This window comes from Sycon ciliatum, chromosome 5 (genome assembly GCF_964019385.1).
Source record: "Sycon ciliatum chromosome 5, ocSycCili1.1, whole genome shotgun sequence".
Lineage (NCBI taxonomy): Eukaryota > Metazoa > Porifera > Calcarea > Leucosolenida > Sycettidae > Sycon > Sycon ciliatum.
This window is the reverse complement of record NC_088647.1, coordinates 14,302,704-14,320,203: the sequence shown is the minus strand read 5'-3', so window position 1 is coordinate 14,320,203 and position 17,500 is coordinate 14,302,704. Positions and strand designations below refer to the sequence as shown.

The following is a 17,500-nucleotide window of genomic DNA, read 5'->3' as shown; positions in this document are numbered from 1 at the left end:
GCCAACTACCTGGAGAAGCTGCACCAGGCGTTCTGCACTCCAGCCGTGAAGGGAGGGTTGCGCAAGCGCAAGCGTGGCCACAGAAGGCAGCGGTGCGTCAATCCGCATGACGGAGGACAAGATGAGCGAGGAGGAGGCAGCAGGCAGGGTGACCATAACACAATAGTAGTAAGTCGGTGAATATGATCGATGTGCATAATACAGTACTACATATTCCAATTCCAGTGAACGTGAACAGGGAACGGCAAACCTTGGACAGTAGAGTAAGGGACATATGGCAACTGGTTCATGGCATACATGCATGTTGCTATCTGGTAATAGATACCCCATGGAATATTGGTGGAAAGAGGACTTGAAGCAAAGTGATCGTTTGAGAGAGGGATACAATGTGAAAGAGAGAGAGAGAGAGAGAGAGAGAGAGAGAGAGAGAGAGAGAGAGAGAGAGAGAGAGAGAGAGAGAGAGAGAGAGAGAGAGAGAGAGAAAGAGAGAGAGAGAAAGAGAGAGAGAGAAAGAGAGAGAGAAAGAGAGAGAGAGAAAAAGAGGGAAGGAGAGAGAGGATTATGAGAGAGAATTACGCAAAGCCTTGAAACGGTCGCCCTACCAGTTTGCTAAACGGCTTGTCAAATCACTCCTGGCACACACGTGTGCCATAAAGACGAGCAATCAGTGTAGTGAAACGTTCTCTTTTCTACGATTCAGCCTCATACACTAGGTCGGGTGGAGCTCGGCAAACGCCAAACATGTTCCATAAAAAGGGGCTAGCATGAAGCCATTATTGTGTGGAATCCCACATGTCCTCTCCATCACACATACATCAAGTTTGCTGTGAGCAAGATGTGGCTCACACTGTCTCTAATGTTAGCGGTCAACGAACAGCATCCCGGTCACTAAACCCTACATTTATATGTACATGTACTTTTGGCAAAGACTCATTGTATCCATTCCTTGCTGCCTTGTATCCACCACTATTCGTTCAGCTGCTCACTGGCCTCTCTGGAGTCGGAAAGTCCAGTATAGTCGACTGCTATGCCAGGACAGCACAGGAACGCGGCTACTACCAGCGTGGAGTGTGGAGGATCAACGCCTTGAGTGACGCCACCGTCGAGCTGTCCATCCGCAATATTCTAGTGAGTGTTGCTTGTCACCATGCTCTACTGTGAGATGGGTATCATCAAGTGTACATACAGGCCCACTGTCACTTGCTCCCCATAGTCAATACTGCTTTGCAAACGTTAGCCATGCATGACGTCACCTACCCACCCACCTCACAGCTGTAAGCAGGGCCGGAGGCTGCTTCTGCAGAGCGGTGCGGCCGAAGGGCCATCTTTAAGGGGGGTCTGGGGTTCCTCCCCCCGAATTTTTTTGAATTTAGACGGCAAATCCTGCACTCTGAGCGACTCTCTGTACAAAATCATACATCGAAACTTTTTCTCCCCGGTTTCGGACGTTCCACGGCCACGTGGACTGACTTTTTGGGATTTTTTTTTTTTTGGTACGGCCATGGCCGTACCGGCCGTACCAGTGGCGCCGGCCCTGGTACAAGGAGTGCACATTGACATCTTATGTTGTGCCTTGTCCACTTTTTCCGTATGGCAGGTGTCCGCGAAGGCACCATTCAGCTGCCTGTCCCAGCGGTCTGATCCCGCCAGTCCTAGCTTCTGGCAGAGGATAATGATGGCCCTGCACCCGACATCGGATATGCTGTTCATCGTGGACAACCTCGGCAATCGCACCCTGCAGAGTATGAGTGATGAGGAGGCAGTTAGCAGTGAGTCAGGTTAGTAACGTTAGAAACGTTTCATCTTCTGCTGCTACAGGTATATGCTGGTCATCACCATAGACCGGGTGATAGGCAGCAGCGGATCCAGCCATCTCTACAGGGGTTTACAAAACTGGCCAGATGATACATGCACATGGACACACATATGGTTGCCAGAAGTACATTTACGAAATGTTGGGGGTTCCGCAGAACCTCTGGTACCCTCCTGGATCCGCTCCTGATAGGCACTACTGCTGTGGATATTGAAATGCGTTGAGAAGTCAAGCGGCCATGGGGGCGCTGGCCGTGCAGCCGCCAGCACTGCTGCTCCGTTTTGAGAGCCGGTGTGTACGTGAGCTACAGTGCTCCCACACGCTGAGGCAGTAAGGGTGCCGGCCCCCAGTCATTCCACCGGCTTTCAAAAAGTCCATTATTTGATACGGTAGTAAATTTCCTTGCAAAGACTGCACCTCAGAAGTAAGATGTAAAAGATACAAAATGATAACATGCAGACTGGTGTTTGCACGGACTAGGCTACATAACAGCACCTGTTCCAGCCCCAACACGAATTGCATTTAAGCTATAACTTTGCCAACTGCGACGCGTGGTTTTATATAATATTTCAAGCGGCCACTAGCGCAAAACAAATTCGCTCTCCGTCCTACTGTGTGTGTTGCAGATGCGGCTGACCCGCTGTCAGTGATGTGGAAGTTCTTGTTGCCCAACTCCAACTACCAACACCGGCTATTGATCATCAGCCAGAATGGCATCTTACAAGACTGCGTGTCACGGCACATTGCCCAGCGTCTCGAAGTTCATCCGCTGACATCGCTGCAATCGTCCTGGCTGCTGGCCAGACAGACAGGAATCCTGTGCACGCATTGCCCAATGCCAGTAAGACAAGCGCAGCTCTGGAAACAGCTGCAGCGGGCGTGCAGAGCGTGTCAACGCGAAAACTCGCACTGCTGCCAGCACTGTCTGCTGCGGCAGCTGAGAGCCTGCCAGCAAGCAGTGCCCACCGTCCAGCCCAAACACTGCTGTACACACGGACAGGAAACACATGATGCAAGCACGCTCAGCGCCTGCACTGTGCGGCAGTTTGTAACGTTGAGTGATGCTGCAGACATGGCAAACGGGCTTCCCCTGGTGCTGGAATGGATTTCAAAACAAGCAGAGGGAGATGCTTCCCAGCTAGCAGCTGGCACACTTGATGCTGGACAAGACTCTGCAGCTGCTAGACCTGAGGAGCATGAGGTGGCCAACACCATGGATAGTGTATGGAGTAAGACGTACAGTCTGATCTCAACGGCCGCTAAACAGCTCCTATGCACAGCCGCACTTCTTAACCCGCACAGGATCTCCTGCGCAATATTCCTGGCTGCTCAGCATTCTCCGTACGTTCCCGCTGAGCTACGCGACCTCCTGTTCCCGTTTGATGTGGCGGCTGCACCGAACACGAGCACAGAGATAATGAACCGCAGGGCAGTGCAATCACTGGTATCACTGCTGTGTGAGCTACGCCACTTCTCATTGGTTATGTTTGTGGCCAGCAACAGTCGAGCATTCTTCAGTTACGGCCGCTCAGACTCCAGTCAAGATAACCTCGCGGCCTACGACTTTTCAATCCACGGCATCGCTCGCCAGCACATCCTAGCCGGTATGTTCAGTACGGACGGCAGTGAGCTACAGAAATACTTGAGCTGCTGCCTTGATCTCCTGTCTCTAAGTACATCCGCCTGCTGCAGCAGAATCGAGATTGAAGTCTACCTCATTCCGCATGTCATGGCAGTCAGCCCAGTGACCCTGCTACAGCTCGTCAGGAGATTCGCCGGCGTTCACAGAAAATCGCACCTGTCAACTGCAGCCATAGAAAGCCTGCCCGAGGAAGTCCGCTTGCAATGGGTCCACTTGCTTTCGTATTTCCTCAAACTCCAGAAACATAACAGTTACAGATACAAATTCTTTGCAAAGGAGGTTTTCGATGGCATAGTGTTTCTGACAGGCACACTTCAAAGTAGTGAAACCACATTGCAGCTACAAAAATCCACCAGGCTTCAAAGGAAATATTATCAGAAAACATTAGACATCCAGTCCTATTGCAGCACTTGCCAGGCGGCAATCCCGGTAATTTTGTCTCTGCCAAGGAAGATCATCTTCCAATTGTTTTCTATTGGATTGGCCGCTATGTATTGCAACCACGTGGGTGATTATCATAGTAAAAGACGAGGATTCTGGCCTCATCCTTTGGCAAATCTCCTCAGCTCCAGTGGCAAGAGTGACAGGCCTATCTCGCATCATGTTGCTACTGAGACAAATCCTCTGATCCAATCACAAGATCACCATGAACAGGTCCTTGCATACTGCATCTTGGACATGCTTTGCTTGATTGGAGTATCCGATGGCTGCCCCCACGTCATGAACCGTCACGTGCAGGACAACAGCATGGGTGAGAGGCTGCTACAGTGTCTGAACGCACTGAGCATGGTGTGCTTAGATCTTTACACGCACAACTCAAGATCAACAGCAACAGCAGCAGCTGTAGCAGCAGCAGCAACAGCGGCAGCACCGCCATCATCTGCAGCAGGAGCACCGCCACCATCTGCAGCAGAGGTGACCGATGCACATCTCAGTGGTGGGAGCACTACTGGCAGACACAGCAATCCACAAGGAACGGCGTTACGTACCTGTCACCGGCACACGGATGATGTCCTTGGAAAGAAGAAAGGCGCACCACTGCCAGAGCCTAATACAACGGCGGAAAGAGCGCCCATAGCAAGCGTAGCCGACCTGAGCCACAGTGCTGATGTGTACCTCATTAAGCGTGTCTGTAGTCTGGAAGGAATGTACGGTGGCTCCTATTTCAGTGGCAAGCTGTACGCCCCGCTGTTAGCTATCCTTTTGCATAGGATGACCAGAGGACAAACATCTCAAGCCAGGATCACCTTGTGTCGGCTAATGTGCTATATTCCGGAACAATATCAAGTGAAGAGTTCACACCTGCACCGCATACTTGCCGTGGTGACAGGCGAGTTGTCGCCACGATCCCAATACCTCGTTGAGATTGAGATGTACGACTGACGGAACACGGCTCATGTCGGTCAGCTCCACTAACTTTCTTACCACTACCTGAGGTGCGTATGTGTACTACTCATAGATACTGGCCCATCGGAGAGTGCGCTGTTTCTCAGACATAACAGTTAGCATTGATCTGCACCCAACACTGCTGTAACACTGAGGTGTACCTGTTTCCATATTCCTTACTCAATATACTTCTGTAGTAATACATTGTCATGAAAACTGTCTTCTAAGAAAGCCTCGGCGATTGGGGATTGTTTAGCCAGAGGAGCTAACACTTTGACTAAGCTTATCCCTGCACTGGGCCGCATGCTCAGGTTGTAGACAGCTTACTAGCCGTGCATTCTCAGCCTGCTTCCGATTTATCGTGATCTAGGCTGTGAACCACCCAATTATTCAAAAAGGCACCACTCGGGCCAGCTAATAACACCAGCTTCTTTCATCTTCCTCAACCTTTCTATTTTTTAAACCCTATGGACTTACTTTATTACAATTTTGCTGGACGACCAGGCACTTCCCGTGCTGTTCTTATCTAGTTTCCCATTTTGTTGGTGTGAGACACTTTGGCGTCGGACACGCCACGGTAACTACGGTAATTTCGGACCGCACCGCTCTTCATTGTTCGCAGCAAGAGTATATAAGGCCCCAAGAGTGTGCAGCTCCTGATGCCCTTTCTATGGGGTTCGCCAATGGCGAAAACTCACATCACGTCGCGTAGTGTCCCAGTTGTACGTTTCCAGTCCATTTCCTGCTTGGATTCATCATGACAGGTCCTGAGGGAGTGACATGTACAGCGGATAATACCTGCCCAAATGCAGTGATGCTGTGCACTCGGAAAGTATTCACAGCCTTGCCACCCAGGGGGAATTCCCTCGGCAAGAGACACGGATGTAGCATGCGTGGGCAGGGACAGGAGGAGGTGGCTATGTAACGTTAGGAAGGTGTCCGCGCGAGTGTGCATCTAAACAGGCAGTGGATTCACCCATGCATGTCTTGAGTTGCTGTAGAAACAGGCAGTGGATTCACCTATGCATGTCTTGAGCTGCTGTAGAAACAGGCAGTGGATTCACCCATGCATGTCTTGAGTTGCTGCAGAAGTCTAGCACATCCACAGTCTGCGCTGTGTCACAGTCAATCTAGGTGGCATGTGGTAACCAGACGTTGGCCAAAAGATATCTCAGTCTTCGCCCACGGTCATTGCAGGAAAGAAGAGACTAGGGTGTGACTTCCACCCATGCAGGTGTACAACACAAGTGTGCCATGTGTGCATACATATTATGCATCCCAGTGTGCCTTGTATACATACATATTACATACCCAATGCTGTACATATTACATACCCAATGCTGTACATATTACATACCCAATGCTGTACATATTACATATTCATCCACTAGTAGACCTGCATGCTGTAGAGCTGAGTACAGCGTACATGCCAGCACTCCGAGCATTGCCTGGGCATGGCTGTGATGTCATCATGATGTCATGATATCTGTTTCCACCTCTGCGCAGGGGAAATTCCCCTGGATTCCCCATCCACAAAAACGCAAACAAAACGCGGGTGGCTACCGTCATCTGGTGTGCAGATGAAGGTCAAACTGACAGCTGGTGGATGGTGCCATTGTGAGTGGTGCCTAATGAATGGTAACTGCTGATCGCCAAACAAACCCACTGGTACAAAAGTCGAAACCAGCTGTATCCTCCAGAGCACTTCTAGCTTGTGATCCTTGTAGCAAGACTGAACTCGAACAGAGTCTAAGCTTAGGAAATTTCTTACTGAGGCTTCCCAATCTACAAATACATGCAGTACTAGTAAAGAGACAGGCATGGAAAAGGGCAAGCAAGATCGCACGCCCGCCTTTCTCAGGGAGATCCGAGCCGACTACCTGGAGAAGCTGCACCAGGCGTTCTGCACTCCAAAGGTGAAGGGAGGGTTGCGCAAGCGCAAGCGTGGCCACAGAAGGCAGCGGTGCGTCAATCCGCATGACGGAGGACAAGATGAGCGAGGAGGAGGCAGCAGGCAGGGTGACCAAAACACAACAGTAGTAAGTCGGTGAATATGATCAATGTGCATAATACAGTACAACATGTTCCAATTCCAGTGAACGTTAACAGGGAACGGCAAACCTTGGACAGTAGAGTAAGGGACATATGGCAACCGTGGTTCATGGCATACATGCATGTTGCTATCTGGTGATAGGTACCCCACGGAATATTGGTGGAATGAAGAGTCCAAGCGAATAGACCGTTTGGGAGGGGGAGAGAACGTGAAATTTCCTCAGAGCCTTGAAGAACACCAGGTCGCCCCACCAGTTTGCCAAAAAGGCTTTTCAAATCACTTCTAGCACAACCGTGTGCAGTGAGATGGGCAGTGTGCGTAGGAAAATGTTCTCTTTTCCACGATTTGGCCTCATACAGGAAGGTCGTGTGTAGCTCAGCAAACATGTTCCATAAAAAAAGGCACTCGACTAGCACAACTTGATAGCTGTGTGGAATTGCAATTGTCCTCTCTACTACACATAATGATCATCTTGTTTGCTGTGAGCAAGATGTGGCTCACCCTGCCTCTGGCGGTCTACGAACATCATCCCGGTCATTAAAACCTACATGTACATGTACATTTACGTTTGGCAAAGACTCATTGTATCCATTCCTTGCTGCCTTGTATCCACCACTATTCGTTCAGCTGCTCACTGGCCTCTCTGGAGTCGGAAAGTCCAGTATAGTCGACTGCTATGCCAGGACAGCACAGGAACGCGGCTACTACCAGCGTGGAGTGTGGAGGATCAACGCCTTGAGTGACACCACCGTCGAGCTGTCCATCCGCAATATTCTAGTGAGTGTTGCTTGTCACCATGCTCTACTGTGAGATGGGTATCATCAAGTGTACATACAGGCCCACGGTCACTTGCTCCCCATAGTCAATACTGCTTTGCAAACGTTAGCCATGCATGACGTCACCTACCCACCCACCTCAAAGCTGTACAGAACTAGAGTGCACATTGCCGTCTTATGTTGTGCCTGGTCCACTATTCCGTATCGCAGGTGTCCGCGAAGGCACCATTCAGCTGCCTGTCCCAGCGGTGTGATCCCGCCAGTCCTAGCTTCTGGCAGAGGATAATGATGGCCCTGCACCCGACATCGGATATGCTGTTCATCGTGGACAACCTCGGCAATCGCACCCTGCAGAGTATGGGTGATGAGGAGGCAGTTAGCAGTACGTCAGGTTAGTACCAATAGAAAGGTTAGAAACGTTTCATCTTCTGCTGCTATAGGTATGTGATGGTCATCACCATACACACGGAGACTCCCTGGATTTAGGCTAAGGCCTGTGGAGAATCCATAAATACAAATACAAAATACACCGGATGATAGGCAGCGGCGGATCCAGCCATCTCCACAGGGGTTTCTGAAACTGAATAGATGATACATGCACATGGACACGCATATGGTTGCCAGTAGTCGAAATGTTGGGGGTTCCGCAGAACCTCTGGAACCCCTGCTGGCTCTGCCCCTGATAGGCACTACTGTTGTAGATATAGAAATCCGTTGAGAAGTCAAGCGGCCATGGGGGCGCTGGCCTTGCAGCCGCCAGCACTGCTGCTACGTTTTGACAATGTGCACGTGAGCTACAGTGCTCCCACGCGCTAAGGCAGTAAGGGTGCTGGCCCCCAGTCATTCCACCGGTTTTCAAAAAGTCCATTATTTGATACGGTAGTAAATTTCCTTGCAAAGACTGCACCTCAGAAGTAAGATGTAAAAGATACAAGATGATAACATGCAGACTGGTGTTTGCACGGACTAGGCTATATAACAGCACCCGTTCCCGCCCCAACACAAATTGCATTTAAGCTATAACTTTGCCAACTGCGACGCGTGGTTTATATAATATTTTAAGCGGCCACTAGCGCAAAACAAATTCGCTCTCCGTGCTACTGTGTGTGTTGCAGATACGGCTGACCCGCTGTCAGTGATGTGGAAGTTCTCGTTGCCAAACTCCAAGTATCAACACCAGCTAATGATCATCAGCCAGAATGGCATCTTACAAGACTGCGTGTCACGGCACATTGCCCAGCGTCTCGAAGTTCATCCGCTGACATCGCTGCAATCGTCCTGGCTGCTGGCCAGACAGACAGAAATCCTGTACACGCATTGCCCAATGCCAGCAAGACGAGCGCAGCTCTGGAAACAGCTGCAGCAGGCGTGCAGAGCGTGTCAACGCGAAAACTCGCACTGCTGCCAGCACTGTCTGCTGCGGCAGCTGAGAGCCTGCCAGCAAGCTGTGCCCACCGTCCAGCCCAAACACTGCTGTACACACGGCCAGGAAACACATGATGCGAGCATGCTCAGCGCCTGCACTATGCGGCAGTTCGTAACGTTGAGTGATGCTGCAGACATGGCAAACGGGCTTCCCCTGGTGCTGGAATGGATTTCAAAACAAGCAGAGGGAGATGCTTCCCAGCTAGCAGCTGGCACACTTGATGCTGGACAAGACTCTGCAGCTGCTAGACCTGAGGAGCATGAGGTGGCCAACACCATGGATAGTGTATGGAGTAAGACGTACAGTCTGATCTCAACGGCCGCTAAACAGCTCCTATGCACGGCCGCACTTCTAAACCCGCACAGGATCTCCTGCGCAATATTCCTGGCTGCTCAGCATTCTCCATACGTTCCCGCTGAGCTACGCGACCTCCTGTTCCCGTTTGATGTGGCGGCTGCACCAAACACGAGCACAGAGATGATGAACCGCAGGGCAGTGCAATCACTGGTATCACTGCTGTGTGAGCTACGCCACTTCTCATTGGTTATGTTTGTGGCCAGCAACAGTCGTGCATTCTTCAGTTACGGCCGCTCAGACCCCTGTCAAGAGAACCTCGCGGCCTACGACTTTTCAATCCACGGCATCGCTCGCCAGCACATCCTAGCCGGTATGTTCAGTACGGACGGCGGTGAGCTACAGAAATATTTGAGCTGCTGCCTTGATCTCCTGTCTCTGAGTACATCCGCTTGCTGCAGCAGAATCGAGATTGAAGTCTACCTCATTCCGCATGTCATGGCAGTCAGCCCAACGGCCCTGCTACAGCTCGTCAGGAGATTCGCCGGTGTTCACAGGAAATTACACCTGTCAACTGCAGCCATAGAAAGCCTGCCCGAGGGAGTCCGCTTGCAATGGGTCGACTTGCTTTTGTTTTTTCTCGCACTCCAGAAAACTAACAGTTACAGATACAGATTCTTTGCAAAGGAGGTTTTCGATGGCATAGTGTTTCTGACAGGCACACTTCAAAGTAGTGAAAGTACATTGCAGCTACAAACATCCACCAGGCTTCAAAGGAAATATTATCAGAAAACACTAGACATCCAGTCCTGTTGCAGCACTTACCAGCCGGCAATACCAATAATATTGTCTCTGCCAAGGAAGATCATCTTCCAATTGTTTTCTATTGGATTGGCCGCTATGTATTGCAACCACGTGGGTGATTATAAAAGACGAGGATTCTGGACTCACCCTTTGACAAATCTCCTTAGCTCCAGTGGCAAGAGGGACAAGTCTGTCTTGCACCATGTTGCAACTCAGACAAATCCACTGATCCAATCCCAAGATCATCATGGGCAAGTTCTCATGCACTGCATCATGGACTTGCTTTGCTTGATTGTAGTCTCAGACGGCTGTACCGATGTCATGAACCGTCACGTGCAGGCAAACGGCATGGGTGAGAGGCTGCTACAGTGTCTGAACGCACTGAGCATGGTGTGCTTAGATCTTTACACGCACAACTCAAGATCAACAGCAACAGCCGCAGCTGTAGCAGCAGCAGCAACAGCAGCAGCAGCAGCACCGCCATCATCTGCAGCAGCAGCACCGCCACCATCTGCAGCAGAGGTGACCGGTGCACATCTCAGTGGTGGGAGCACTGCCGGCAGTCACAGCAATCCACAAGGAACGGCGTTACGCACCTGTCACCGGCACACGGATGATGTCCTTGGAAAGAAGAAAGGCGCACCACTGCCAGAGCCTAATACAACGGCGGAAAGAGCGCCCATAGCAAGCGTAGCTGACCTGAGCTACAGTGCTGATGTGTACCTCATTAAGAGTATCTGTAGTCTGGAAGGAATGTACGGTGGCTCCTATTTCAGTGGCAATCTGTACGCCCCGCTGATAGCTATCATTTTGTATAGGATGAGCAGAGGACAAACATCTCAAGCCAGGATCACATTGTTTCGGCTAATGTGCTATATTCCGGAACAATATCAAGTGAAGAGTTCACACCTGCACCGCATACTGGCTGTGATGACAGGCGAGTCGTCGCCACGATCCCAATACCTCGTCGAGATTGAGATGTACGACTGACGGAACACTGCTCATGTCGGTCAGCTCAACCAAATTACTTACCACTACCTGAGGTGCGTATGTGTACTACTCATAGATACTGGCCCATCGGAAAGTGCGCTGTTTCTCAGACACAGCATTGATCTGCACCCAACACTGCTGTAACATGTTTCTCAGACACAGCATTGATCTGCACCCAACACTGCTGTAACATGTTTCTCAGACACAGCATTGATCTGCACCCGACACTGCTGTAACATGTTTCTCAGACACAGCATTGATCTGCACTCAACACTGCTGTAACATGTTTCTCAGACACAACATTGATCTGCACCCAACACTGCTGTAACATGTTTCTCAGACACAGCATTGATCTGCACCCAACACTGCTGTAACATGTTTCTCAGACACAACATTGATCTGCACCCAACACTGCTGTAACATGTGTACCTGTTTCCATATTCCTTACTCAATATACTTCTGTAGTAATACATTGTCATGAAATCTGTCTTCTAAGAGTGCCTCGGCGATTGGGGATTGTTTAGCTAGAGGAGCTAACACTGTGACTCTCTAACTAAGCTTATCCCTGCACTGGGCAGCATTCTCAGGTTGTGGACAGCATAACTTAGCCATGCATTCTCAGCCGGCTTCCGACGCATCGTGATCTAGGTTCCGACCGCCCGATTATTCAAAAAGGCACCACTCGGGCCAGCTAATAGCACCAGTTTCTTTCACCCTTTCTTTTATAACCCCATGGACTTGCTTTATTACAATTTTGCTGGACTACCAGGCACTTCCCGTGCTGTTCTTATCTAGTTTCCCATTTTTTTGGCATCGGACACTTGGCATCGGACACGCTACGGTCACAACTCCGGTATTGACCGCACCACTCTTCATTGTTAACACCCATTTTTTAATCAAGTGCTCTATGACTATTGGCTCTGAATTTGAAATTTCTAAACTGGATTGCCCCGAAATGTCACCTACAATAATGGCTGGCCGTGCCACCCTAAACTGCCTTCCAGCACTCGTGCTGCAAAGCAAGGTCCAGTAACATCACCCAGCAGGTCACAATGCTCACTGCATACGCACAGTGATTGAGCGAACAACTCAGCGGCATAACAGAGCCAAATTACACATACTAGCCCCATAGGTCACGGGCCCTGGTTTAAATCTGGCTTTGGAAAATGTATTTTCATTGCTATCAGGTTCGGCCTCGTTTCTCTGTGCTGGGCTGATGAGTCCACAAAGGACGAAACAGTTCTGTCTGCAGATTGAGTAGCCCTATAGGTCATAGTGTACATATCAAGTTGAAAATAATAGTAATAGTAATAAAGTGTGCAGGTCCGCATCACCACCTGCTATATAAAATGTTTTGAGACTGAAACACAACCAGCCTAGGGGTAGGTGAAAATGTTTTTTCGTCGTCCCGGAAACAAATATTGTTCATGGGGGGGGGGGGGGGGTATGAGTCTCAAGTCGAACGACGCTGTTCATATACATGTAATTGGTACATGCACGTCATTTTTGTCCTCCAGCATAGCAAGCTGTGTTCATTTCGGAGGGTGGGGAGGGGGTCCCAGTACGAAATGAACGATGTTCATTTCAGATACAAATAGAAACGCTTGAGACGAAACCCCTTAGGTCGGGAAGGTTTGCTTGTGCCAGGCCAACACCATGCCTGATTATACCAGGGTGGTAAATTCAGTGCCTAGCAGCAAGGGTGGGTCAGTGTAAAAAGTCTCACAACCAGTGTCCAGTGTAGTGGAACCCACGTTCGACCAGCCAGCACTAACGCAACACTTCGAATTAGGGAATGAATTATTTACAAGAGAATTGGAAGAGACATAGAAGTTAGAAGTAAGTTATCAGAACCAGACTGAAGCACACTGAACTAAAGGATCGACTCAACTACTGAAGTACAGAAAGACGGGCATGCAATCTGAGAAAGGAGTGCAGCTACGCACGTGGACACATGCACAGCATGAGAGGTGTACACATAAAGCAGAGGCGCGCGCATATGGGTGAGCGTGTACACAGCATGCATAGCAACATACAGTGTGACACAAGAGTCATAAGGCACCTAATATAGCAGTTCATAACACCACTCCCCTAGGTGCCATTGATCATCCACTGTATCTAGCTGGCTGTCGTCGATTACCAGGGCCTCGGAGATCGTAGCGCTGAGTCGGCATGTCAGCCGCAAACTCGATGCTCACCACATTATCACAGGCAGCTGGCTCTGGGCGATCTTCGGCAGCATCATGGTTACCATCATCTAGTGTTCCATCTACCTGCTGGGCGTGTCCAGGCTTCACGATATCAACGTTCACGACCTTCTCTCTGCCGTCAGCATGCTGGATCACCAGGGTCGATGGCGAGACTATCTTCAGCACCGTCCAGCCACTCTCATATGGCGTCATGAGCTTCTGACTCCGCTCTGGGCGACGTAGCATCACCGGATCATCGACACGGTATGGTGACTCTGTTGGACCGCCTGACACAGAGTCATTCGAGGACAGTAGCGACTCAACAAGGTCTCGAATTCGAGCAGCGCGCCCGGCGAGTCGGTCTACCCATTCACTGGCGCTGTATGCTGTCGGGTCGTGATCAATTACTAGATCGCGCCCTTCCCAGCCCGTGATGGCCAGCCTTGGCGATATTCCGGTTGTAGCATGGCGACGTCCATTGTAGTAGAACAGAACCAACTCCAGCTCAGACGTCCAGTCACTGGTTTCCTCGAGCGCCTTACGCAGGAGACCGATGATTGTACGGTTGAGCCGTTCAACCCCTCCTTGTGATTGAGGATGTCGAACTGCACCCGTTTTCACCACCACACCAAACTGTTCCAGGAGGGCTGCTACGACCGCGTTCCGGAACTCAGTGCCGTTGTCCATGCGAATGACAGACGGCGGGCCCCACCGGCAGCAGATCTTGGTCAGTGCGGCTGCTACGCTCGCTGCATCGTGTCGACGTAGTGGCTGTACCTCCGCCCACTTGGTGAACATGTCGACGCATACCAGGCAGCAGTGGTGCGCTCCACTCTGGCCAAGCTCCAACGTGTCGATCTGTATGACCTCCCATGGTCGTCCTGGTACGTCTGGACGCGTTGGCTCAACAGTCGGTCCCCGTGCCGGGTTAGCTGCAGAGCAAGGCACACACGCTTGGACAACACTCTGGCATTTCTCAGCCATCAGCGGCATATAGCAGCGCTTGCGCAGTGAGTCATGCATTGTCGTCCAGGTGGCATGGCCAGAGGTCTTGTGAGACGCTTTCAGTACTTGGTCTTCAAGGTCAGGTGGTATGACTGGCACTTGCACGACGCCGTCGAGTGGCAGCTTTACTGAACGCATCAGCACACCGTCATGGTCCAACAGCTGATCACGGACCGGTCTGTACAGCTTCGACGACAGGGGGGTTCCCGACTTCAGCTCATCCAGCAGCTGTGATATCTCGGTATCGGCTTGCTGCGCATCCTTTATCTCACTGAGAGTAACGGGCCCGATAGCATGCTTGTGCGTTGCCACAGAAACAGAACAAACATCACTCGGCTCGGCTGTACCCTTGGGCCACCGCCTCGGGACACGGGTGAGCTCATCGGCCGGGTTCTGGTCAGTCGGCACCCACTCCACTCGGACCTTGAGGCCGACCGTTTGGACGAGGTCAGCAATCACTTCCAGTCGCCGCTCAACCAGTATCTTGTGCAGCCCACCAACTTTCACTCGGCGCACATTGTCGAGGACCTGCTTCAGCCAGCCGTACACTGTCTTTGAGTCGGTGACGAGTCGTACCGTCTGCAGGTGCCATTGCGCTGCAAGCGACAGTCCACGCACCGCAGCATCTAGCTCCGCCACATTGATGTGCTTCTTATCGGCTGTGTCCCGCAGCCATGTACCGTCTTCGATGACTTGGCCGTTCAGCTGGAGGACCACACCGACTGCCAGATCCGAGGCATCGCAGAACACAGCCCAATCTCCATCGGACTCGGCTGATGCATGCCACACACCACGGACGGGGTCTTGAGCGGACAGCTGCTCAGCAACTTCATCAGCACACTGAAGAACGCTAGGTGGAACCGGCGTGTCCCATCTGTCCACTGCACTTGATAGCCGCTTCAACATTGAGCAGGCTGGGCGAAGCCATGCGCACACTGGATAGTGGCTTGTGAGCCGACCTGTCCATTGGAATACACCACGCTTCGTCAGCGGTTGGCGGAAGCTGAGGTCGACTCCATCGCGGCGAGCCCACATGATGGTACCATCAGCAGTCGTCGACAGCTTCAGGCCAAGCACTCGCGCCTCGGGTAGATGCTCTGGTGGCTTTGTCGGCAAGCCATACCGTGCTAGCTCTGCAGCGACGGCCTTGCGCTTCTCCGCTGGCGTGAGGACGTCATCAACGTAGTTGTCCACATCAGGCCATCGTCGCGTCACCCACCGAACAATGATGTCCATGAATTTTGGTGCAATCGATAGACCAAAACCCATCCGTGACATGGCGTACAGCTTCCCACGCCACACCACGACTTGGTAGCGCAAGAGGGATGGGTCGACTCGTACCTGCAAGTACGCCTTACGTATGTCGACAAGTTCAAACTGGCTGTCTGCAACCTGTCGCCACTTGCGGATCTTCTCACCGCATGCTGGGGCATCAGTGCCTGGGTTCGACTTAATCACCGCATTCAAGCCACGGTAATCAAGACAAGGACGAACTGGGGTCGACTCCTTGTGGGCTTGGTCCTTGGCGAGCAGCGGAATGATGGCCGCCGGAGGACCGTACGTAGCCTCGTCGTACTCGATCAGGTAGCCATTCTCGACCCAGGCGTCCATCTCGTCACAGAACTGCGACTCTTGCTTGTCTGACAGGTTGTGCCTCGCGTACTGTCCGATCCCTGAGCCGATCGGAGATGTAGGAGCTTGCCCATCACGCCACTTCCAGTGCAACGTCCAATGCTGCTTGTCGTTGTCCCACCGGAGCTCTCCGTCTTCGGCCTTCAGGGTCACACCACGATTGTCCTCTGTGACGTCCACATGACGGAGTGTGCTCTCAACGTCAGCTGCAGCAGTAGCGGCTGCACCGGTATCTCTAGGTTGAGGACCAAAGCACACGCCATTGACCTCGCCGTCCTGGCCATAACTGAGTCGAACGCCACCAACACCAGCTATAACGTCAGCACCGAGGAGGAGGTCTGCTGCCACAGCCGTCAATGAGTCGACAACGCAGGCATTCACACGCACTCTTGGCAGACTAACCGGTTCACCATCCCCTTGGCGCTGCAGTTCCACATCAACTGCTCCTCTGATCTTCACCTTGCTGCTATCCACGGATACAACAGACACACGTGGCTGAGCAGTGAACGGAATCTTGTGAAGTTTGAGGAACTCGACCGTAACCATTGTGTAACTTGCACAAGTGTCCACTGCTGCTCTAGCACGTGCCCATTCGCTGCCTACCACGCCTCGCACGTCAACGTAGATTCTGGGCAGTGAAGCTCTAGTAGCCTCGGCTACAGTGCACAAACACGCACCCCTCGCCAGGGAGCCACTGTCTGCAGCCGTTGCTGCTCCAGACGATTTCCGCTCTTGCCAGGCTTTACGCTCCGGACAGTCACTCTTCATGTGACCTGGCTTGTCACAGAAGTAACAGGTTCGAGGGCCAGTACGCTCGCCGCGCGTTCCTTTACCAGCACCACTCTTGCGACCAGATTTCTTCGCTTTCGGGCACTGCCGCGCCATGTGGCCAACTCCGCCACAGTTGAAACATGCCTGCTCATCCGTGGTGGCAGCTGCCACAACAACATCGCCACGCACTCGTGTCAAGTGGTCCGAGGTCGCAGCCTTCAACGCCCGTACCACGTCCAGGCAACCCGTCACACTCAACTCTTTGCCCGCCATCGTAAGTCTTAGCTCTCGGGCAAACTCTACCGGCAGTCCCTTGATCAGCTGCTCTATGATCATCGGGTCCTTGTCGTCATCAGCCTTGTGCCCCGCCATAGTACTCAGTCGCTGCAAATCGGCAACGTAGGCGTCGGGGGACTCATCCACGCGCATCGTCCGTGAGGTGAATCTGGCGTACGCCTGCGCCTTCGTCAGAGTGAACGACAGTCCCATTTTCGCCAAGACTTTATCTTTGTCTTTCTGATCGCTTGCCGGCATCCGTGAAAATACAAGAAACGCGTCATCCGTCAGGAACAACGGAAAATTCTTCACTTTCTTGTCGTCCGTGTCCCAACCTTGTATGTTTGCAAGCACCAGAAACTTATCCCAAAAACGTCCGAAATCGTCCCCGTTCCCACGGAACGGCTGGAGGAAGTTGTCAAACTTGAGCGACATCTCGCTGG

At 51.7% G+C, this 17,500-nt stretch overlaps 3 protein-coding genes across 6 annotated transcripts in view; 2 read left to right on the top strand and 1 right to left on the bottom strand.

Moving 5' to 3' along the window:
- LOC135817726 (uncharacterized) overlaps positions 1-5,370 on the top strand; it is a 5,465-nt gene extending 95 nt beyond the window's left edge. Inside the window, exons 1-4 of the mRNA XM_065330963.1 lie at positions 1-168; positions 979-1,128; positions 1,598-1,778; positions 2,440-5,370. The exon at positions 1-168 is cut by the window's left edge and continues 95 nt beyond it. Of these exons, the coding sequence (XP_065187035.1) occupies positions 1-168; positions 979-1,128; positions 1,598-1,778; positions 2,440-4,838 (2,898 nt within the window). The 3' untranslated portion in view covers positions 4,839-5,370. The remainder of the gene's footprint in view (positions 169-978; positions 1,129-1,597; positions 1,779-2,439) is intronic.
- The window catches only part of LOC135817730 (uncharacterized), an 85,588-nt gene that overhangs the window by 51,227 nt on the left and 16,861 nt on the right, over positions 1-17,500 (bottom strand). The window lies entirely within an intron of this gene.
- LOC135817729 (uncharacterized) lies at positions 6,365-12,129 on the top strand. The gene is made up of 4 exons (XM_065330964.1): positions 6,365-6,880; positions 7,522-7,671; positions 7,881-8,061; positions 8,786-12,129. Exons 1-4 carry the CDS (start codon positions 6,662-6,664, stop codon positions 11,182-11,184), a joined length of 2,949 nt encoding a protein of 982 aa, XP_065187036.1. The 5' UTR covers positions 6,365-6,661; the 3' UTR covers positions 11,185-12,129.

Excerpts from the sequence above, each read along its gene's own strand:
- LOC135817729 (XM_065330964.1), top strand. The coding sequence starts at position 6,662 with ATGGAAAAGGGCAAGCAAGATCGCACGCCCGCCTTTCTCAGGGAGATC. Across the intron at positions 7,672-7,880 it reads TGTCCATCCGCAATATTCTA|GTGTCCGCGAAGGCACCATT; the intron begins GTGAGTGTTGCT and ends TCCGTATCGCAG. Across the intron at positions 8,062-8,785 it reads GGCAGTTAGCAGTACGTCAG|ATACGGCTGACCCGCTGTCA; the intron begins GTTAGTACCAAT and ends TGTGTGTTGCAG.